The 25604-nt window shown below is 35.7% G+C and overlaps 1 protein-coding gene across 5 annotated transcripts in view; it reads left to right on the top strand.

Moving 5' to 3' along the window:
- PRKD1 (protein kinase D1) overlaps window positions 1-25604 on the top strand; it is a 386482-nt gene that overhangs the window by 270239 nt on the left and 90639 nt on the right. For all 5 annotated transcript variants that reach the window (XM_035260258.3, XM_035260257.3, XM_009005881.5 and 2 more), the window contains 2 exons: window positions 22290-22421; window positions 24514-24674. In XM_035260258.3, the coding sequence (XP_035116149.1) occupies window positions 22290-22421; window positions 24514-24674 (293 nt within the window). The remainder of the gene's footprint in view (window positions 1-22289; window positions 22422-24513; window positions 24675-25604) is intronic.

The following is a 25604-nucleotide window of genomic DNA, read 5'->3' as shown; positions in this document are numbered from 1 at the left end:
CATCTGCTGGACTTTTCCACTTGGATATCCCACTGGCACTTGAGCTGAATATATCTAGAACAAAACCCATCACTCCTTCTGCTCTACTCACACCTCCTGCTAGTGATCTGTCATCATTAATGATACAGTTGACTCCTGGTGAGTCGTAAGGGCTCAGTGTCACTGTTGACTGCTTTTTTCAATTCTCGTCACATTAGTTGTCTCAAGTCTATAGGTTGCATTTATTTTTCTCTTTTCTCTTTCCGTTGCTACAACCCCATATGGAAACTCTATAACTCTTTCTAACTAGTGACCTTGCTCCTCTATAGTCCATCTTCTTCCTCTCTACAGTCTGTCCTGCGTGAGTCTTCCAGTAACCTGGCTATGATGTCATACCATCTCTACTCAGAAGCCTCCAGTGCTCTCCCATTCACTATCTGCTGAATAGTTTAAGCAGGCATCCAGGCCTCTCTATGCAAGGCATGGTTCACCTTCCAGCTTTGCTCTGGCACACTTCCATACATATCCTTTGGGCATTCTGCTATCCAGCCAAACTGAATAACTGATACTCCTTCAACTGCCCTTGGCTTTTTGACTCTGGGCATGTCTTTCTGTCTCTGGGCATGTATTTCTGTTTAGAATGCCTGCCTTCTCCCAGCTTTGCATTTTAAGTGTCACATTTACCCTTCAAGACTCAGCTGAGATGCCAAGTTCTGCATGAAGTTGCCCCTTTATTCTTATGGAATTTGTCCCATTCTACCTATAATTGTGTGTATACATTTTTTAAAATCTTCTATTAGGTCCTAAGTGCCGTAAACACTTGAACGGTATTTTATTTCTCTTGTTTCCCTACTGCTTCTTAAAACTGTGTATTTCCTGTAACTGCTTTTCAAAAAATGTTTTTTTGAATGAATAATGCAGTAGGAAACATAAAGCCATTTAGTAAAGCAAGGAAGGGATATTGGTGAAAATGGGATTTGGGAAAGGTTAGTCTGGTACAATTACATGAAGGATATAAGCTAATTTTTTAGAATATTTGAAAGTTACAAAAGAGTAAAATTATGTTAATGAGACTCTGAACCTGATTGATACTTTTAGTAGTAGAGAGCCTTCAAATAAAGCTTTTGAGATAGAAGTTAAAGGAAATTTTTCTAATTTGTATCTTCTGCCATACCAAAGTGCATAGTTCAGTATACCCAGTTTAACTGATGCTAAGCAAATAAGTGTATCATAGTCACCAAACCATGTTCATATTCCCAGATGTGGCATTTACATTTTGAATGACCTAGTATAACAAAAACCAGGAGTCAAATTGGATACCTAAATTCTTTTTAAATGAATACTAGCACATAAGGACACATACACTTTGTGATTCAGTGGATATTAAATTATGTATAATCATCCATTGCCATTTTTCTAGTTCTCACTTTCTACTTGCTCATTATCTTTAAATGCAGTCTAGTTTTCTGCTAGGGAAAATGTCATTGGTAGTGTAATTGAGAATTGCCATCTATACTCAACAATTTTGAAAGCTTAACTGTTCATTTTCTCAGCATACTGTTAGTATTATTGGCTTGTATTAATCCTTTTAAAAGCATTTTACCATTAAGTATGTGAATTCTGGAATATAAATTGCATATTAGAATCAAAAGAGAAGAATTAAAGTTATGATCTATGAGAGTAAGTTTGGTTTTTTACATAGGACAATGTAGCTATGAAAAAAGGAAGCATTTCTCAGTGATGTTATTTATTATTTTATTTAAAGATACTAAAGTGTATAATTACTTAATATTTCTAAGTGCCCTCCTAATAATTTCAACATCATAAATGCCTCTGCTTGGCCTATATTCCTCAGGATGCATTGGAGAATAATGGTGGTCATAAGGCCATTTTAAACAAACATTGACTGGTAACATGAGAGAGGGAGGGTTGATCCCATGCAGACATTCTTTATAACAGTGACACAAACAGCTTATTCATTCTTCCCTTCACCCCATGTGACAATATTATTCATGTCTGTTATGGAAACACATAATGTAATAAAATTGTGATTACTCAGAAGCAAAATAAATTTTCCAGTAATCTAACTTCTCCTATTTTTTTCTTTTCCCTCTTGAGCTTTTTAACTCACCACATATTCTCATTTTCATGAAGTGACAGAAAGGGCCAGGAAGCCCACTTAAAGACACAATAAAACTTTGTTTTATTTGCAACAGGAAATTTGTCCCAGAATACCACTACAAAATTCAACAGAGCCAAGGTGAAATAAGTGAAACAGTGCTTCTCTGTATTGCTGCTTTTACAAATGATGAGAAACTTATTGGCTTAAAACAACACATGCTTTTCTAACAGTTTTAAATAAGGGAAGAAGTTCCTGGATCATCTCTTAATCTCTGTCAACTTTGTCTTTCTCATTTGCAGTAGGCTGGATTCTGCTCTTTCACTCCCTTTTACAAGAGTCTGTAACTAACTGGATGTTAAAAATATATAGAAGTGTTTTCTCAGGCCACACAATTCTTCCCTTTCCAAAGGCGTTCCTCTTTCTTTACCTGTGACACTGAGTGCTCCTGGTTCTCCTCTTCCCTGTGTTTTCACATCTTATAATCTATTCCTCCATCAACTTCTTTCTTGGCCCTCCAACCTCAAATATGAATGCTCTGCTCTGTTTCTCTACTTCTTACTTCTCAAAAGGCTCATTTGTCTCACTTTCATCAACTGGCATTTTTTAGAAATTGTTTCTTGAAGTTTTATTCTTGACCTTGGCTTCATTTTAAATTTACTTCTGCTAATGGAGTTTTCACACTTAAATGTCTTATTCCCTCAACTATGGGTCTGAAACATGGACTTTCCCTTCAGATGTTCTGCTCTTATTTGTGTTTGTATTACCAGTATTTCATTTCTTTCATGCAAAAATCAGCCAAACTAAAAGAACTTCAAAAATAAAGAGGCAAGATAAATAATAAATGGAGTCATATTTGCCTTTCTGTACTTTGTAACAGTGCATTGTAGGTTTTTCTCTCTTATTTATTCCTCTTGTTGCTTTATTAGTTCAAGGCATCCGGGATTCTTACTGGCCTCTAAGGTGTCTCTATTCTTTCTGTACCTCCCATTGTATCCTCCTAAACAGTATTCACTAAACACTGAGACTCCTTTGTTTAATCCACCTAGTTGGGGAGTGGGATCACAAGGCAGCTTCAAAGATAATGATATGTCCATTTCTTTAGTTGTATTGAGAATACAATGGGGGTTATCATTTTTTAAATTGCACATGTTATATGTGCTCTTTTACATTGGTGATATTTTTATCTAAAATAAATGACAGTATATTTTTAAAGCTTCCCATATGTGTTATTACATTCTAGAATCTACATTTGATATAGCAGAGTTGTCCATCAGTGAATTCCAAACTACTGAGTCACAGTCTTTACCATTGCTTAGCTTTATTAATCTTCCTTTACAGTGATGATGATTCCATCAGTACCCCTCACTTCCTACACTTGTTTCTTCTTCCAAGAGTTATTCCACTGTGTTTCTGCATAAGAAATTCTATTGTTCAAGCCAAGATTTGTACTTTTCCATACAAAAATTAGTCAGGCGTGGTGGCTCACCCCTGTAATTCCAGCTACTCGAGAGGCTGAGTCAGAAGAATCGCTGGACCCTGGGAGGCGGAGGTTGCAGTGAGGTAAGATTGTACCACTGTACTCCAACCTGGATGACAGAGCGATACCCTGGATCAAAAAAAAAAAAAAAAAATTCGTATCTCCCTTCATCTTTTACAGCTAATCTTTCTCTATACCCTCCCTTTTCTTTGCTTGCATCTCTTCTTGATGTTGACAGTCTCCAAATCCCTGTTCACTTACATACTGTGTTATAGTTTACTTGGCCTGTTTTGTTTATTAGTAGATTTATCACAGTCTTTAGCTAGAATATATAATACCAGAAGGTTGACTGTGAATCTACTAAGCAAAATATGAATGCCACTTTGTTTTAAATATGCTGGAGAATGCTGTATTTGTTTCGTTTAATCATGCTGAGTGTTGAAATAATCTAGAGAATGTCATTGTAAATGTAGAAGGAACCCAAAAAATTGAAGGTCAGATACAATCTTTGAGTGCTGAGAACAATAGCTTTTGAAATTGACTTCAAAGCTTTACCAAATGTAAAAATCCTGCAGGCAAAATCACCTTTTGGAACATTTTTGCTCAGAATAGTTTATACTAATGTTATGTTTATAGCACAGTTTAGGAAGATAGGCTAAAGTTGCCATATGGTACATGGTTAATCTATTCTCTGCTTATTATCAGATACATTTTTTCCATCTTAAATTTCCATTTTTAGGTTCATTTTTATCAGCTTTTTACAAAATAAATGCAGCACATAGTTTGGTTTCAGAGTTGTATACTTTTGTTATTCTTTATCACTTTCGTCTAGGACAGTTACTAAAAAAGAGTCCAAGAAAGTGATTGCCCTGTGGCCTTCTGATTAACAGGCAGCTTTTAATAGAAACTTTTTACTTACCTAAACCTAGAAGTTAGTATACAAATCATCCTCTGTTTTAGTTTTGTTTTGTTTTGAAATTTCAGACGGAGTCTCACTCTATAGCACAAGCTGGAGTACAGTGGTACGATCTTAGCTCACTGCAACCTTCGCCTCTGGGACTCAAACAATTCTCTTGCCTCAGCCCCCCAAGTAGCTGGGACTAGAGGTATGCACTACCACACTCAGTTAAATTTTTGTAGTTTTTGTAGAGACGCGGTTTCATCATGTTGCCCTAGGTGGTCTCGAACTCCTGAGCTCAGGCAGTCTACCTGCCTCAGCCTCCCAAAGTGCTGGGATTACACTGCATCTGGCCTGTTTTTAATATTTATTTTAATGCTTACTTATTTCAAATAATTTTTTGATTGAAAATTAGGATTATCATGTTAAATGTGTGCTAATTACATTGTGACTCAAATATTCACAGTTTATTAATTTAAACCTACATATTTAAGTTAAAATACATTCTTTTTTTTAAATCAAAGATACAATTAAATTTAGTTACATGTTGAAATATATTTTAATAGAAACATTCACCTACTTTATGATTTAGATTATGGGAATTTATTGGAATGTCCTCTTTACCATGATATATGCACACGTGCACTTTTTGAAATTTGAACCTGAAACTTTTGAAACACTTTAAAATCGGAAATTTGTTTAAGATGTACCAAGTCCCCACTTGCACCTCCCACCCAAAGAACATTGTTTTAGGAAATCTTAAGTGAAATTTCTGTCAAACACATGCAGAAACTGTTCCAGAACACATACAATTAAAAAAAAAAAAACTTGTCCAGTAAATTATTCAAACATTGCAAAATTTTACCGTGAAAACCTGTATAAGAAAAAACTGTGTAAGAAAAGGAAAGAATAGTATAGATCTTGTTCACTTATGGAATGGCTAACATTTATGAGCATTTAGTATTCACTAGGCATGACAAAGTGCCTTTTACCAAGATGTAGAGACATTAAGGAATTTGCTGCTAAAATTGTACATAAACCCCAAGAATATTTGAATTCAGAGTCCACATGCAACTAATAATGTTTTATTTTTGTCTCCTGGATGCAAAAATTCTAAATAAAAAATTTGGAAAAAAAGAATCAATAGCTTACAAAAGAATAATATAAAATATCCAAGCAAGCTGTTCTAGAAATAAGATGACTTCACATTATTAATGAATTAGTTTTTATAATCTATCGTGACTTTTATAATTATTTATAAATTCAACATCAATTTCTAGTAAAAAAAATGGTTAGAAATAAAAATATTCCCATTTAAAATAAGGAATAACTAACTCAAATCAACAGCATCATATTTAACTAGACAATGTAAGGCACAGTCCAATCAAAGTTAAGAAAAAAACTGAATCAGGTGTGGTGGCAGACGCCTGTAATCCCAGAACTTTGGGAAGGTGAGGTGGGTGGATCACCTGAGATAGGAGTTTGTGAGTAGCCTGGCCAATATGGTGAAATCACATCTCTGCTAAATTAGCCGGGCATGGTGGCACATGTCTGTTAATCCCAGCTACTCAGGAGGCTGAAGCAAGAGAATCACTTAACCTGGTAGGCAGAGGTCGCAGTGAGCCAAGATCTTGCCACTGCATTACAGCCTGGGCAACAGAGAGAGACCCTGTCACCCCCACACCCCTGCTCCCACCCCCCCAAAAAAAGACTGCCTTTACCTATGCTAGCATTCAGCATTCTTTTTCTTTAAACGGAGTTTTGCTCTTGTTACCCAGGCTGGAGTGCAAGTGTGTGATCTCGGCTCACCGCAACCTCCGCCTCCTGGGTTCAGGCAATTCTCCTGCCTTAGCCTCCTGAGTAGCTGGGATTACAGGCACGCGCCACCATGCCCAGCTAATTTTTTGTATATTTAGTAGAGACGCGGTTTCACCATGTTGACCAGCATGGTCTCGAACTCTTGACCTCGTGATCTACCTGCCTCGGCTTCCCAAAGTGCTGGGATTACAGGCTTGAGCCACCGTGCCTGGCCCGTATTCAGCTTTTTTTTTTTTTATTTTTAATTTTTTATTGTGTTTTAGGTTTTGGGGTACATGTGCAGAACATGTAAGATAGTTGCATAGGTACACACATGGCAGTGTGTTTTGCTGCCTTCCGCCCCTTCACCCTCATTTGGCATTTCTCCCCATGCTATCCCTCCCCAGCTCCCCCCGCCGCCCCACTGTCCCTCCCCTATTTCCCCCAATAGACCCCAGTGTGTAGTACTCCCTTCCCTGTGTCCATGTGTTCTCATTGTTCATCACCCGCCTATGAGTGAAAATATGCGGTGTTTCATTTTCTGTTCTTGTGTCAGTTTGCTGAGAATGATGTTCTCCAGATTCATCCATGTCCCTACAAACGACACGAACTCATCATTTCTGATTGCTGCATAATATTCCATGGTGTATATGTGCCACATTTTCCCAGTCCAGTCTATCATCGATGGGCATTTGGGTTGGTTCCAGGTCTTTGCTATTGTAAACAGTGGTGCAATGAACATTCTTGTGCATGTGTCCTTATAGTAGAACGATTTATAATCCTTTGGATATATACCCAGTAATGGGATTGCTGGGTCAAATGGAATTTCTATTTCTAGGTCCTTGAGGACTCACCACACTGTCTTCCACAATGGTTGAATTAATTTACACTCCCAGCATTCTTTAGGAAGTTCTTTGCAAATGGAGTTAACACCACAAAATGGGATGAAGTAGAAATACTGGAGAAAGACAAAGTGATACTTATTTGCAGTTGATATGATTACTTAGAATCCATATGTAGGCCTGGATTCTGATTAATCTAAATTACTCTCTAGATATTCCCTATTTTAGTTTGTAACCCAATTTATCCATGCTGAAAGCCTTAATTTCATCATCTATAAAAAGGGGAACATAATAGCACTCATTTTCAGAATTTGGGCATTTATATAAAATTAATAATATATTTAACACAGAATCTGACTAAAAGTAAGTGCACAATAATTGTTAGCCAATTTCAGTATGTACAATAATAAAATTTAAGAATAAAAATTAAGTTTGAGCTTAGCAAATAAATGGAGAAAAATCAATATGTCATAGATACCAGCTATATGGTGCACATTTTTTGTTGTTACTGTTAAAATCTCTCTCTAGAATAGTGGGGTCCAATTCAACCTTCTGCAATCATGGAAATGTTCTGCACTCTGCAATATAGTAACCACTAGTCACATGTAGCTATTGAGAACTTGAATGTAGCTAGTGTGACTGAGGAACTGAATTTTTAATTTTATTAAATTTTAATTAATTTAAATTGGAATAACAAAATATGGCTAGTGGCTACCATATTGGAAATGAGAGCTCTAGAGAGTCTCATAAATTCACATGGCTTTATTTAATATTGTGACACTACTGACTCCCAAATTAACTCTATAGTCTATGTCCTACTCTAAATCTAAACTTCATTATGTATCCTATGTATTTATTTGCCTACATCTCATCCACCCCTACTTGAATATCTCAGTTTTCTCAGTTACACCTTATATTGTACAGGTCAAAAATGGAACTCATGAATTAGCCCCTTTGATGTTCACAGCAATGTAAAACAAAAAAATTACTTCACTGTGAAGAGACTATTTGCCTCCCAATATCCATTCTCTCCTCTTCCTTTACTGACATCACCCCTATTTTATCACATCCTGCTGCCTAGAATTTATGACCATTTTGGAGCTAGAGGAAAAACCAATTGGAAGGAATATCAGAATTGTCAGCTGGAAGGAGCCTAGATTGATGGACCAGCCATAGAAAGCTGGAGCTGCCTCCCTCTCTATATGTGAGAATGTAACACATTCTAACTTGTTTATGCCACTGTCATTTTTTATTTCTTTGGAATAGGCATATGAACCTAGTCCAACTCTTAAGACAAATACAGGAAAATTAGAAAAACATTAAGGACATTTTTTAAAAATTGACTAAATGATCAGGCATGGTGTCTTTCACCTATAATCTCAGCACTGTGGGAGGCTGAGGTGGGCAGATAGCTTGAGCCCAGGAATTTGAGTCCAGCCTGGACAACATAGTGAAACTCTGTCCCTACCAAAAATTAGTGGGATAAGGTGACATATGCCCGTGATCTTAGCTACCTGGGAAGCTGAGGCATGAGAATTGCTTGAGCTGGTGTGGCAGAGGTTGCAGTGAGTCGAGATTGTGCTACTGCACTGGGTGGCAGAGGGAGACCCCATCTCCAAAAAAAATTGAATAAATGAAAAGTTATACCAAATAACAATAATAACGATTGTTGTTATACTAATGTTTAGTTAGTACTTTACCTGGCATATATACTAAATGCTAAATACATTGTTATTTATTCCAGCAGCAATAAATACTTGTTGAATGAATAAATATTCATTTGAGAAAGAGATAATGCATTCATTCAACAAATACCTAATGAGTATCTAAAATATCAGGCATTGTTGGCTATTCTACAGTATAAAAACAAAATAAAATAAAACAAACATCAAAACCAAAAACAGGAGATTAAGATCTAGTACTTGGGAATAGTTTTTTTCACTAATGATTTGCAAATGTTCATTAGAGTGTTACCTGGGATAAACTTTCACTTTAGAAACAGCATTTTAAAAATCACTTTTTATGGAAGCTAAACAAAGAATTAAGTCCCACAGTTTCAGTGCTGCAATATTTTCATGTAACTTTAAAACAAAGGACCTATGCAATGATGTGGACAGAATGAGCTAGACAGAACCAGCATGCTGCAAATATAGTGTGTCAACAGTAACTAAAGTGAGGATGGAGAAACAATAAAATTTCCTAAAAAGTAGCAAACATTTATTATGACAGAGTTGTTATATGCCAGGCACTAGTCTAAATGTTTCATACAAATTTAATACTTCAGCAACCCTGAGGGAATTTTAATTACATTTATTTTCTTCATTTTACAGATGAGGTAACTAAGACCTATAGAGTTGAGAAATATGGCCAGACTCAGACAACTGATAAGTAGCGAAGGTGGGTTTCAATATTAAGCAAGATTTTACTCCAGGAATTCTTACTCTAGAATTAGCAATCCTAACCCATTGCAGTGTGGTGAACATCAGGATCTTTTCTGCCTCCACTTGTACTTTTCAGCACACTTGTACTTTTCCAATTTTATCATGTGGAGACTATTTCTCTAGACTAGGAAAGAGACTACTATCAAAATGTCAAGAAGTTTATCTATAATTTGAAAACCACTCATTCCCTCACCCCTCTGCTGGTATATCCCACTATGAACACAATGAAAGTGTGTTAGAATCACTTATCTGAACAAACCATAACAGAAAACAGCAAACTTAAAATTTATATCTATCTTCTTTTAAACATTTTATCCTGTACTATTTACATTATTCTCCTGAAATCATTTGATAATTGGTTCCGAATTTATATGATAATAAAATTAGCCCATTATTTCTTGTAATGATAGTGACATTGTGATTAGGCATAACTTTTCTTTCAAACAGAAGAGGGTGCAGGACATGGTAGCTCACACCTGTAATCCCAACACTTTGGGATGCCAAGGCATATGGATTGCTTGATCTCAGGAGTTTGAGACCAGCTTGGGCAATGCGTTGAAACCCCATCTCTACAAAAAATACCCAAACAATTAAAAAATTAGGCAGACATAGTGGCATGTGCCTGTAGTGGCAGCTACTTAGGAGTCTGAGATGGGACAATCACCTGAGCCCAGGGAGACTGAGGCTGCAGCTAGGTTGGTGCCACTGCACTCCAGCCTGGATGACAATGTGAGTCCTTGTCCCAAAAAACTGGTGAGGGGGTGGGAAAGAAGATGGAATGGAATTAAAATAAATGGCCAAATCAGGTATGACTAAAATAGTACTATGTGAGAATAAAATGTGTATTAAATGAGTAAATGAACAAAGTCTAAAATAATAATTTATTTTGTAGCACACATACAGAGCATTTTGGTAACTAATGAATGTGTTTCATCACAAAGTAAGTTGATGATAGGTAACAATAATTTATATATCAAAATAGCTAGAAGAGAGGATTTTGAATATTTCCACCTCCAAGAAATTATAAATATTTGAGACTGATGGGTATATTAATTACCCTAATTTAATTACTATACATTATATACATGTATATACATCATGGTATACCCTATAAATATGTACAATTATTATTTGTCAAACATAAATTTAGGCCAGGCATGATGGCTTACACCTGCAATCTCAGCACTTTAGGTGGAAAAGGTTAGGAGGATCTCTTTAATCCTGGAGATAGAGACCAGCCTGGGCAACAAAGAAAGACCCTGTCTCTCTACAAGAATGGAAATTTAAAAAAATTATCTGGGTGTGGTGCATGTGTCTGTGGTCTCAGCTGCTTGGGAGGCTTAGACAGGATCTGCCTATATCATCCAGGCAATGGCATGATCATAGTTCACTACAGCCTGAAACTCCTGGGCTCACTTTCAGGCTGTAGTGAGCTATGATCATACCACTTCATGGGTGATACAGGAAGATCCTCTATAAAAAAATAAAAATAAACAAACTTTAAAAATGGAATCATTGCCCCAAATGAAAGTCTGTCCCCCATATAGTTAATTTTCAGTTAGAAATTGTAATCTGTAATTACTTATAATGTTTTCCAAAAATTGGTAATGATGACTTGACCTTCCAAATATTCCCCTAAGTGGAACCAACGTTTGTGATTTCAGTTTCAAAGATGGAATGTAATGTAAGATCCTAAAGCAAAGGTAGATAGCCCTGAATATAAGTAAGTTATGTTCTAAAGCACATTACTTTGTAATTTAAGTATTTAGAACACAGAATAATGTTGTGATTTAAAGAATACCATAAATGGTGATTACAATTTCAAACTAGTTAATCAAAGCTCATAGAGCCACAATGTACTGTAATGAACTAGGGTCCATGTGATTATTTGTCATCCGTATAGTTTTTTTAAGTCAACTTTCTTTTCAAATCTTTAGCCCATTTTCATTTGACTGTTTACTTCCTCAATATTATTGTGTTCTTTGTATGTTTTGGATACAAGTCCTTTAATATGAATGTGTTTTGTAAATATTTTCTCTCAGATTGTAGCTTTCTCTTATGTTCTTTATTTTCTTTTGTTGATTTTTGTTTTGTTTTTTAGAGACAGGGGTCTTGTTATATTATCCAGGCTGGTCTGGAACTCCTGGTCTCAAATGATCCTCCCACCTTAGCCTCCCCTTTAGCAGGGATTACAGGTGCAAGTCACTGTGCCTGACTTTTTTTCATTTCCTCTACAATCTTTCTAAACATAAGTTTTTATTTTCATTATTTTTAAATTTTCACTTTGCATTTTCCTGTTTAAAAGGTTTTAATTTTGAAGCCTATTACTTTTTAAAAATGGGATAAACTGGCCGAGTGTCATAGCTCACACCTGTAATCCCAGCACTTCGGGAGGCCAAGGCAGGCGGATCACAAGGTAAGGAGTTTGAGACCAGCCTGGCCAATGTGATGAAACCCTGTCTCTACTAAAAATACAAAAACTAGCTGGGCGTGGTCGTGCATGCCTATAGTTCCAGTTACTAGGGAGGCTGAGACATAAGAATCACTTTAACCTGGGAGGTGGAGGTTGCAGTCAGCAAAGATCGCACCATTTCATTGCATTCTAGGTTGGGCAACAAAGTGAGACTCTGTCACACACACACAAAAAAAAGTTATACTTTTGATGTATCTAAGAAGTTTTTGCTTAAATCAAGGTAATAAACATTTTTCTCAGATTTGTCTTCCTGAAGTTTTATAGTTTAGGTTTTATATTTAAACTATGATCCAGTTTGAGTTAATTTTTGTACATGGCACAAAAATATGATTACTATACACATCTAAATTATGATGCATATTTGAAAATATGTGCCAGATGATAGTGTCAAGTACTCTACCATACTTTAAATGTTTCCTCATTTAAATAATTATGACAATTGTTTTTTTAGTTAATAATTATACTCATTTCAAAGATGAGGAAAGTGAGGTATAGAGAAGTCCTGCAACTTGTACTTGGTAAGTGAAAACAGCAATGGAGCCATATTATCTGACTTGGAAGTTATATGCTATCTGGTGTTGTAAAAAGAAAAATGTTTTAATAATCATGCTTCTCTGTTATTAATGACCTGTACAATCCCAAATAAATATTCCTTTGACCTTCACCTCATTGGAGCCTACTGCTCTTGACTTGATCTCCACTTTCCACAAATCCTAGCTGACCCTCTACCCTAATTCCCTAGTGAATGAGTAAACTGATGCCATTGAAAGGATTCAGCTGGTGAATGGAAGAGCAAACAGTGGCCTCTTAACAAAATTAAATACAACTCAGCCAAAAAAGTAATGAACTATGCATGCCTACAACAATGTAGATGACTTTCAAATGCATTATACCGAAAGATGCTAGACTCAAAAGGTTACATGTATATGATATATTAGATAAGGGACAGAAAACAAACCAGTGGTTGTCAGGAGGAGGGAGATGGGGAAGTGATCATCTAAAAGGGGCACAGAAAATTTGGGAATTGTTCTGTATCTCAGAGTTGGTCTTGATTACACAGTTGTATGTATGTGTTTGTCAAGAATGTATACAAAAAGGAATAAAGTGTACTTTGTATAAGTTATATCTCAATAAACCTGATAAAAAGTACAAAATCAGATTTTTCATTAATAAAGCTCTTCTTTTATTCTAACGAATCAGAGTGGACCAAAGAACAAAGTCAGCTTTGTTCTTCATGAAGAATAGGGGGAGTGTTTCAGTACCAAGTTCCCTCCTCTCAGTGCCCCTGAGCCACAGCCTGGACAATTCCTGCACACAGCAGGTGCCTGGCCAACCAGCGCTGAACTGGATTCAGCAATTGTTGAACTGTCACTTCTTCTAGAGTGGGTATACCCTGAAGATTTCACAGCTTTTCTGGATTTTGTTGTTCATGAATCAAAAATAGGCATCTGTTTGTATGAAAAGTACAATGAAACTTAAGGCAACTTGAAGTAAAGCACATAGAACCTCGGCCCTGTGTTTTTACGTGCAAATCTATTATATTTGACAACAGTGATGCTATTCCTCATGAGAAACCCTGCTGCTTATCAGAATATTTCTGAATAATACTGTAACTAGTCTTTGTCTACCAGGGTTTTGTAAGAAGTTTAAAGGTAATTTTTATGCTGGTGTTCCTTATGTAAATTAGGTCATTATCCTTTTAAAGGTGTAAAGCCTCCTGTACACGATGGAGCTTTCTAAGAAACAGACTTGACCTTTCTTTTTCTCTATTCAGGGTGCCCGCAGAGCTTGCAATCATTAGCGAGAATTTGACTCCATGACATTTTTACTTAATTTTCTTTTTCCTCTATGTTGGACACATGGGGCAACCATTTATATTCTTTCTTGAACTGAGATCCTCTCTAATCTCTTTCCAGCTGTGGCATTTGTCATTCAGTCACATCAGGATATGGTGACCCTTCTTTCCCCACTGTAATTCCCAACTGCTAATTGATTCATTTTGGGGAAGGAACTAGACACAGCCCTGTGGACCTAGCTCCATTGAATTAGTGTTAAACAAACCGGTAGATAGAAAAGCAATTTCCTCTGGAGTAGAAGCATAGGCTTTATAAGGTAGTAGAAGGAACAAATAATTCTGGTTTTTATAGCCCTTAGTTTTTAAAGGCCCTAAATCAACAACAGACTTACAAACAGTATTCCCCTCCATTAATAATGATGGATGTGACAATAATAATTACTAATAATAACTGGGATTCCAAACCAGGTCTTTCTGATCACAAAGCCCGTATATTTCATCCTTGTATTAATAACTTTTTGTGACAGCTCCCAATGGTATGCGAAGGACTATGGTAATCACTTTGTGTCCTCCTTATAATCCAGTGAGATGTATTACATGAAACCCATTTTAGAGAAGGGGATGCTGAGGTTCATAAAGGTAAAGTAACTTCACCCAGGTCATGCATTTGCAGTGACCAGGATCAGAACCCAGGTCTTCCCTGGCATTTTGTCCATGCTTTTTATCACTACTGACACCATATTGCCTTCAGAGTAAAAAGGTACTCTGGAGTAAAAAGCAAAGACATCTCTGGAAAGCAATGCTAGACACTTTTGAAAATGTGATCCAAGATATTATTCTGATGGACTTTGCTTTTGAACTTGCAAATATTATATTTACAGTTTATTAGGACTTAATAAAACGTAGAGCCTTAGAACTGCAGGCAAGCAACATTAGTTTTAAAGGTATTGCTTTATTTAACTATGAAAATTAATCACTTTCATGTGTGTGTACAGTTAGAGAAGTTTCGGTCTTGCAATCTGAAATATTAGGTGTGAACAGATAAACAAAGAGTGGCAGTATTCAGTGATACATTTTATGACAGAAGTGTCCAGGATGCTATGGAAAAGAGAAGAGGGCAGTCTGCAGTTGGAGGTGGGCATATCCCAGAGTAGGTGACACTGAGCTGAAGTGTGGATTGGGTGGAAGCTGGCTACCTGAGAATTATGTAGGCAAAACAGAAGGAGGGATTGATGTGAAAGACAGAGAAGCATTGTTAGAAATGGCTGGAGAAAAAGTATGTTTAGGAGAGTATCCGTGGCCAACTCAGTATGGAGGTAGATGGCATAAAATAATCCCATTTTTTTATAGCTGTCTCATCCTTTAGCTACATAAGTCTCCATTTTATAAAAATGCATTTATTTTTTATAAAACTTTGAAAAATAAATTTATTTATTTTTAATGCACAGATAATAATGTGTATATTTTGTAGCTATTTTCTTCAAGCAACATCTTCCTAGCAGGAGGCTTCTAAAGTAAATGTTTTACAGTAGCCATAGAGCTCAGTTGCCTGGAAAAGAAACTGATAAAGGATCCTTCACGTGTTATCTGTAGCTCTGTGAGTTCATGAGTGGATCCTCAACTATTTCTTGAGCAATGCTTTAGCCCTGCCATCAAACACTCCTCCTGTCCCACTGCTTCCTTCTGGCTTAAAAAAATTGAAAAAACAGAATTTCTTTTTTGCTGAGAAAGAAGGAATACATGTTAATTTTGTTGATTTTCATAATAGGACATAAGCCTTGTTACCTGCTTGTCTGGTATCTAAACCTGCCTAGGGATGTCTCCTTGAATATTAGTAATTATGTTCTATATATGTGGAGTTATTAAACATAGATTTCTGTGACCTAGAATTTATAATTATTAGAAATAAATCTACTGTAACTATGCTAAGTTAAAGAGACTATTATATGACTCCTTGGCAAGTCAACCAGTAGTGCCTACATGATCATGCTAATGAGTCTTTCTCATTTGATTTCTTCCATTACTGCGGATTTATGAGCTCCTGTTTCTAAGTCATCTTGTCACCAGAGATTTAGTAAGCATTCACTCTATAACCTTCTAGATTTTCTATGATTTTGTATTTTTATTTAACTTTTTGCTCAGCAGGTAATTATTTCAGTATAAGAGAGGAAATATTGTTTCAAAATTGTATTTTCCCCGACGTTGCTAATTGTTACCGATTGTTAATTATTATTATTATTATTTTTTGAGTCTGATATTATTTATTTGTTACTCAAAAAATCTTATTTCTGACTGGATTCAGACTTAGAAGTAGAAGATCGCAGAGACGAAAGTCTGCATCTCTTCGCAATTTGTTCCTGGCGCTTCTCTTTAGCCTCCTTCATTCTCTTGGCCAAAAGTTTAGCATATTCTGCGGCCTCTTCCTTGTTTTTCTTAGTACGCTGCTTCTTCAGAGCAATACGCCGCCGTTTGTGCTGCAGGACACGTGGAGTAACAAGACGCTGAATCTTGGGTGCTTTGGTCCTAGGTTTCTTACCTTCTTTGTTTAAGGGCTTTCTTACAACATATTGGTGGACGTCATCTTCTTTAGAGAGATTGAAAGGTTTGCGGATTCTGCTAGCTCTTTTAGGCCCCAGGCGATTATTTTTAAATGATATCTCCACCCTTGACATTGATTTCTGTTATCACTTACAATACTTTAAATATATACGTAGGGTAGATTTCTGGGTCACTAATTCTAGCCTGCTGATCTCTCTCTTTTGTCTTTCACAGCCACCCATATTTTAAAATATCAACATTTTATAGAACATTTTGATATGAAATAGGGCTAAATTTATTATTATTCTGTTAAATTTTCTATTCTTATTAGAATATGTTCTAGTCTTCTTACAAAAGGGCTTTAGAATAATTTTGTTAAGTAAACAACATTCTGTTAGGGTATTGAGATATATGTTTTCTTAAAGTTAAAAATAAGCTTTTAAGTACTCATCTATAGTTCATTTGGGCCTATTTAAAATAATTTCTTTAAAGTTCCTTTCTCCTCCATCCTAGACTTTGATTTCTTCTTGATATGTTATTTCTTTCTATTTTTTTTATTTTAAAGATGGTCTATTTTTCTAGAAAGAGAAAAAATATGTTTAATTGAATAGCTTTTTCTATTTTGTCTGTTAGCATTAAACTATTTATTCCTGTGTTTGAGGCCTATCTCTGCTTCATTCCTTCCACATGAAACACACAGCTGAAAAGCCGTTTGTTCTCTTTCAGCTTTTAAAAAGTTTCAGCTTTTCCTTCTTTAGTCTTCCTAGGGTGGTTCTCTGGCTGGAGCCACGTACTTGCATTCAGCCTGACTCTGTGCTGCTCCTGCTGCTGTTGAGACTTTCCTTTTCTGAACATGAATTTATCAGACAGTTCCCTGAGCAGTCACATCGTTCATCTGGTTACCACTCCCTTTTCTTCCTAATTAGGGCAACTTGCTATTGTGTTTTCAATCTGACTTGTGAGAACTTTTTTATTTTTCTTGTAGCCATGTTTTTTTGAATCACCACAAACTTATGAAATACCTTCCATAAACTTCTGAGATGCCTGGTAAAGATATCTAAATACATTTTATTTTTTTTCTCTTGGCTATTATGATCTCTGAGATGATATATTCGCGGCCTCCCAAATTCCCATCATTGCACCTCAGTAACAATTTTCTGGTCAGATGTTAAGCCAAAAACGTAGATTCCCTTCCTATCTTCACCCATCTGAAAGATGTTATTGCAAGTCCCTCTACAAGAATTTATTGAATGTTCTTGTTGGAGAGTTGTGGGTCCTTGCAACTCTAGCTGTTTCCAGGTATAACAAAAATGTGAAATGTGAGATTAATTTGAACAATGATTGCATGAAGGGAGAATCTGATGTAAAACTGACTTGGAGAGACTGGGACCAATAGAGAAGCAGGAAAAAAATGACCAGCCTTGGGATGTAGGTATATGTGTATAGGGTGGCTGGGGGAGAGCATGGACATATGCAAGCTTTATTTTACAAGCACTCACACACCTGGGCCACAACGGTGTGGAATTGATCTGTTGTCATCTCTCAGTTCCCTGCCTCATGGACAATTTATAGTCATTCTTCCTGATTACCCTGACAGTACACCAAAGATGATGAAGTATCAAGAACCCACAATAATTGTAAAGAAATATATAAACAATTCTATAAATTATTTATAATAAAAATCAGACTATATGAAAATGTTCCCTCTTTTATCGTGTTCTCTTCTTTTCAAAATATTCTTCAACCTTCAGGATTCTCTACAATTTCTCCATTGGATGTAGCTTTCCCTGACAGATCTAGGCAGACTTATCCACCCTTAGTTTTGTGTTCCATCCCTGCATTTGGTATTATAAATATGTATGGGTCTGTCATCTTCATTTTGACTTGGAACTCTCAACCACAGATAATGTTCCTTAGTCAGTTTTCTATTTTCAAAATATACTATATTACCTAGTAGGTTCTAGATGTATATAATAGCACATAAACTATGCTAGCTTGAAATTATTAGGACTGCTTTACTTACATGAGCTCACTTAAATGCATAAAAATGCCTTATTTTTAAAGGCTTGCTTTTAGCACTGTGACCACTAAATAAAAGTTACAGAAGTTTCCTAGGGCCTCAATAACAAGAACTTCCTTAAAATTTGAGATATTCACAAATGAAATAAACTGATTGTGAATAGCGGTCATTCCACCAATGATGTGTATTTATGGGTAAATGATAGGAAGCTTAAAGAAGATGCTGGTTTTTGGTTTTGGTTTTTGTTTTTTGAGAGATTCTCATTCTGTTGCCCTGGCTGGAGTGCAGTGGTGTGATCTCGGTTCATTGCAGCATCCACCTCCCAGTTTCAAGCAATTCTTCTGCCTCGTCCACCCGAGTAGCTGGGATTACAGGTGCATGCCACCATGCCCTGCTAATTTTTGTATTTTTAGTAGAGATGAGGTTCCACCATGTTGGCCAGGCTGATCTAGAACTCCTGACCTCAGGTGATCTGCCTGCCTTGGCCTCCCAAAGTGTTGGTATTACAGGTATGATCCACTACACCTGGCCAATATTGCTTTTTTTTTTTAATCTATAGAATACCTTAAAAATGATGAGCATGTGAATTTGTGTAGGAGTGATATCCAGAAACTGTATTCAATATTCTAGACACAAATGAAAGAACAAATTTTTATCTAAGAAAGCTTCACAACTTTCAGAAACTTCAAAATGTTTTGCTTTGGGACAAACTAATCAATTCAATGTGTGACATGGTTATCATGTGAACACAAAGCTCCAGTGTCTTTTAGCTATGCATCATTACCATTGACTTTTGTAAAAATTGAGACACCAATTATTCTTCCTCAATTTTTTTGGAAAGAGGATTTCTAAACATGGAGTTTATGTAAAAAGCACCAAAGAATTTTTGATCTTGAGAACTGGATTAATTTTTTCAATACTATATTTCATGGCTTCTCATTTTCCCAACATTTGTTATAAGATAATGATGCATGTTACAAGGGAATATGTGTTATGTGTATTTAATTGCAGTGTTTTAAAAATATTTTTCAGTGATACATAAAATAAAGGTGCAGCATATAGTCCATAGTGTTTAAATAGTCAAATAAATAATGAGTTGAATAATAGTGGCTGAGAGAGTTTGTATGGTTCTAGTGTCAGGACTGCCTGAGTTCAGATTCTACATTACCTAGTGTAGCTCCTTAATTTCTGAGTATCAGTTTTCTCATCTGCAAAATGGGCATAGCAATAATAACTACCTTATAGATTGCTTGTCAAAAATAAAATGAGATGATGCTTGCCATAGGTTAAGGATTTCCTTTTATTATATCAGTCTCAGCTTGTCATAGGCAGGAAGAGTTAATGCTTCTCCCATTGCCAAAATTACCTATTTTAAAAAAACTACTGAAACTCTTGGAATATCTGACATTACTTTATTTTATTATGCAAATAATTTTGACCTTCAGAGATTATTTTGCTTCAGAAGCCTTGTTTCTTCTTTACTGCTAACCAAACAGTTTACTCCATTTGTACAACAATTTATAATGAACCATAAAAGAACTGATTATCTTAGGGTTTTTGGCTCAGTTACCTGTTTCAAATGCTCGGTGACTAAGAAAAGCATGTCATTTTCTCTTCTCTTGCACGCTGGAGTATAACAATAGGCTGTGAATAGAGCAAATCAAAGAGACACAAATACCAGTATAAGGGCCTATTTTGCTGAGTTTGTTGCCCTGTCATATGGTTTTAATTTAGGTTGGCTTATTGATTATGACAGACTGACAGATAGCACATTGTTCCTCTCTTGGAATCTCTAGATGCTTTAATATTCCTATTCTTATCTGTCCATTTTGATTTCTAAACTTAAATGAAATGGAATTACAGCATTCACTTTGTTTTCCTGTGCTAAGTGATTATCTCTGAAGTGCAATTTTGTGATTAGGCGAGATGGCATGCATACACTCAACTAATGCTGATTTCCCCCAGGGTGCAGAACAGATAAATTCATAATGAATGGATGTTGTGCTTTGATTTCAAATGGATGTAAAACCTCACCACACTTGGTAGCTTTATTTTAAAAATGTATTTAATTATTCTAAAATTAACAAGAGAATATTAAAATTGAACTTTAGAAATATGGCATTTAAACATAAGGGTGCTAACTGTTTATGAATGTTAATCCCCTTCAAAAAATGAAAAAAAAAAACAAAAAACAAATTTACCTGGCATAAATTGGGAGAGTGTCACTGAAAATCTTTAGTTTAATTATTTGTATTCTTTCTAATTAATTCCGGAAATGTCTGAATCCAGCTTGGTCTGTACTGTCAAATTCTAATGTTGCTTATTTTGAAAACTACAGTAATTATTCAACTAATAGTTGTCATAGTATTGTCATAATTGTTTGGTCTGGAGGGGTGATTTGGGGGCAGAGGGGAGAAGCTAGAAGTTAAGGATTGGCATAACATTTTCTCTTTAATTATTTTCTTTGATATTTAAAAAATTAATTTTGTACATGTGTATGAGAGACCAATTTTAAAGAGAATTTAGCATTCCCCCAATTGGACATATTTTGACCAAATCACCAAAGTAGTTGATTGGTACCCAAACCATACTGTTTTTCTGATCTACTTAGAGTAAGCATTTGACCATTATATTGTGAATCTTGAAGCAGGAAATATGATATGCAATTTTCTAGATTTACTTGAATTGAGGAGGACAGGAAAGGAAGGCAGAATAGAAGGAACATATTTAAGGCCTCAGTTTTCCCCAAATTCTCTTAGAATAAAATCTTACAAAATTAAGTTCATATGGTTCTGTTCTGACATTAATGGAAGTTTAAATTTTAAGGGACTGGAGAAGTCGTCATCAGACAATCTCTTTTTAGGTATGAGAAGCTGAGGCTTGTGCTTATTGAGATGTCACTGCAATGAAGGCCAAGCTTCCCCAAGGTCTTCTGATGGCCAAGGCAGCACTGTCTGTGCTATACTGTGCAGCCTCAACCTCGGCTTACTGTGTACAAACAGGTCTGGAAAGATCCACCACTTTCCATTAGAACTTTGAGAAAAAAGCTAATCTTTCCATTTCAATTGTCTGGACCTTTCTATTACTTGATTTGAGCAACAAGAAAAAAGGCACAAACCACTTTTATAATATAATACAAATATATGAAAAAGTGTAATAAAAATGGATTTTAATATTCTGCATGAGGACCATATAGAATAAGCAAGAGTAAGCAACACCAAAAAATACTCTACAGCATGAATATGGTTAACTAAGGTATAATTCTCAGAATGGACTGCAACTCACCAACGTATGTATTAAATTCCTCTCTTTGGCATGTTGGTGAAGTGGCTGCTTGGTTGTTGCTCAGTCACAATTTAATGCTTAGTTATTACACATTGCCCAAGAGTTCAAACAGCTCTATCTCTGTATTAGAAAGCCACTCATATTTCTTATCTGTCTTTCAACTGGGCCCCGTAATGCACCTCTTCATGGTCATACTCGATTATACTATTTTTCAGATCTGTCTGAATTCATCAATTTTTCTTTTCATTAATATTTTTGAATACGTTTCTGGTTCATTTAAGTAAGAGAAAAAGTAACGTATTTTGAAGTATCATCAGGTATTTTTAAACCAGGTTTACTTATCCTTTCATTCATGCTTTCTGCTAGTTTTTTTGGCTGTTTTTAAAGTGATCTGAAATTTTGCCAAGCAGGAAGAGGAGAAGAGAGAGGGTTGTTTGCCACCAGCTATAAAACTATGGCTGAGAAGAATGTCTGATGGCTGAAAGTTCAAGCTGTGTTGCATCTTATCTTCCCTAACTTTGATGAGAGTTATATCCATACTGTCATATTTGTTATTTTGCATACTTTTTTTGTTTACAGATCAGAGTACCCATTCAACTTTTCAACATCACTATTTTTACAGCTTCCGCCACCTTTGAAGACTTTCAGATTCGTCCCCACGCTCTCTTTGTTCATTCATACAGAGCTCCAGCTTTCTGTGATCACTGTGGAGAAATGCTGTGGGGGCTGGTGCGTCAAGGTCTTAAATGTGAAGGTAAGTTTTCTTCCCATGCAAGTTAAACATGTGCTGTTTATTGCAGCAGAATTCACAATTTCAAAGATATGTAAAACCTAAGTGTCCATCAACCAGTGAGTGGATAAATAAAATGTGGTACATATATACACATTTTACTTATCCACTCATTGGTTGAGAAACTGTTTTTTGTATGTTTATGTACATATATACATAGATCTATGCATATATGTATGTATATGCTTCTATGCATATGTACACTTATACCTATACACATATACATACATGTATATACACTGGTGTGTGTGTATACACGCCACATTCGCTTTATCCACTCATTGGTTGATGTGCACTTAGGCTGATTCCCTATCATTGCAGCTATGAACAGAAATCATAATATGCATTACATATGTATATATATAAATGAAAATACTACTCAGCAATGAAAAAGAACAAAATAATGTCTTTTGCAGCAACTTGGATGGAACTGGAAGCCATCATCCAACTGAAGTAACTCAGGAACAAAAAACCAACTACTACATGTTCTCATTTATAAGTGGAAGCTAAGCTGTGGGTACAGAGGGGGACACAGAGTGGTGTAATAGACATTGGAGAATCAGAAGCAAAAGGTTCAGAGGAAGCTAAGGGATGAAAAACTATCTATTCACTACCATGAGCGTACATTATTTGGGTGACAGCTACACTAAAACCTCAGACTTTACCACAATATAATTCATTCATGTACCGAAAACCACTTGTACCCCTAAAGCTACTAAAATTTAAAAAAATAAAAATAATGCATGCTGGAACTATCTACCCTCTATAGAAGTGTAGTAGTATCTCCCTCGGAAGTGTCTTCCAGGAATTTAAGGGGTACATGGATTCTCTCTGTTCATTTCTTTATATTTCCTGTCATGAACAAAGTCGGTCTGACCTGGGAACCCTTATTCTCGTATCTTTTCTCCTTTATCATGTGGATATGTTTCTCCCCTATATGGTATTCAATATGTTAGCAGCAGACTAAAAATAAAATTTGCCTAGTAAGTAAGCCAGAAATTGTAATAGTAGACATTGAATACATATTTGTTCAAATGAGTGGAGATTCAGGAAATTAATCTAACCATCCAAGGACACTCAGCTGTTGAGTGGTGAACTGGAACTTGTACCTGCATTTCTGCACCAGTTTTATCATATGGTAGAAAGAAACACTTTGAACTGCTCAATTCAAGATGCTATGAAACCATGATATAATCTTCAAAACTTACTCAATTTTACTCTATTCTCTTTGGATTGGGAGGTCAGGAATAGAGATCCTTGAACATTGACCAATATAGTTCAGCATTTATTATATAACTTATAAGTAAGCTACTGCAATTTTTGAACTTTTGTCTATGGGAAGGGAAGCTATGATCTAGAAGAAAGTCTGCCTAAAATATAGTTTTATGAAAATTTGTCTGTCTGGACTGCTGTGTGACACATAGAGAGATTCTATTTGATGGACTCCAGCTATGTGGGGATTATGAATAGTAAAAATATTGAAAGGAGACTGATACTTGCCTAAGTAAGGAATCTGTTTCCAATTATTTATCACCTACTGTATGGAAACCAGCATGTGAGATACTTTATATATTTTCTTAGTAATTCTACAAGGTAGTTATTACCTCTGTTTTAAAGGCAAGAAAACTGAGGCAAAGGAATTTGCTCAATGCCAGTGTTGTCTAAAAGTTGTGATGAGCTGTGATTAATATTCCCTTATGTGTCCGCTCACATTTGAACTTGTGGCAGCTAAAAATGGCTCAGATAATCTTATTTTGAGATAATCTATTTTGAGGGATTTCTATATCCCTTAAAGCCTAAGTCTGTTATCTAACAGACATTTTTTAAAATGATAACTAGCATAGTTGCTGAGCTTGTGAAATAAGATTAGAATTCAAAACCCATTAACAAATTGGAAAAATAATCAGAGAATATTCAAAAGAAAATTGGAATTTCTACATAACCTCAAGGAAAATGGAAGCTATACTGTTTTTAAAAATCTCTACTTTACACTAATATTGGAATTGCTTTTTAATTTATGATACAACAAAAATAATTTTTTGTTTTCCCTTTCCAGGATGTGGTCTGAATTACCATAAGAGATGTGCATTTAAAATACCCAACAATTGCAGTGGTGTGAGGCGGAGAAGGCTCTCAAATGTTTCTCTCACTGGGCTCAGCACCACCCGCACATCATCTGCTGAACTCTCTACCAGTGCCCCTGATGAGCCCCTTCTGGTACGGCCTCCTGTTTACCCATTTACCCATTTCCATGAGAAATCTGTGGGATGATGTGATAGCAATGTCAATCCAAGACAGGGCACTAGGAGGGAGAATGCAGCCAGGGTGTTAATGACAGTGTTTCTTCACGGTTTGTGCTGTAGACTGGTCAATACCTCATCAAATATCCCGCAGTTCTGAGTTTGCTTTTATCTGTGAGCTTAGTGATACTATAAAATATGTGAGGTTTTATCATGGTCACAGGGCCAGAGCAGCACAAACTAATGTGTTAATGTTGCAAAACATCGCTTGTCAAAATTTGGAAACCAGAGAGATACAAAATGTTCTCTGAAGATTATTAGAGGAATTTGTGGCATGGCTGAATATTTATTTTGGGAGGAAACTTGAAGTTGCTCTTAGGAAACCATGAAAGTCTTCATTGCGTGGCATTACTGGTATACATGCAGGTTTATTGTCAAAAGCTGATTGATAAATACAGTGAGAAAAATAGCACTTAATATTTTAAATATTTCCATTAGCTCTAGAATGTGTGTGTGTGTGTATCTTATAGATATGGTTAATATTCTTCTTTAAGAAAGTTAAATTTGGATTTTTCCAAACATTCAAAACAAAATAAAAATTGTGGTCATTATATGAATTATTTAAAATAAAACATTCTGAAATAGGCTAACAATGTGAGGATATAAATTTCCCATATTTACCTCCTCTACCTCCCAGTGGATATTACAATGATTCTATATAATCCTGTTATTATAAAAATCAATTGGAAAATGATTTTGAAAATACTAAAACATTTAGGTTGAATAGATCCCTCTAGGAGTGGAGAGGGGGAATAAATTCTGAAGACATCTATAAGAAGTATAAGATGTTATGCAAATTAGTAATTGTTTGGAAAATATTTTATTGTGGTCATGATCTTTATATCAT

Source organism: Callithrix jacchus, chromosome 8, assembly GCF_049354715.1.
Source record: "Callithrix jacchus isolate 240 chromosome 8, calJac240_pri, whole genome shotgun sequence".
Taxonomy (NCBI): domain Eukaryota; kingdom Metazoa; phylum Chordata; class Mammalia; order Primates; family Cebidae; genus Callithrix; species Callithrix jacchus.
The sequence above is the reverse complement of the archived record's forward strand: the minus strand, read 5'-3'. Positions and strand labels throughout refer to the sequence as shown.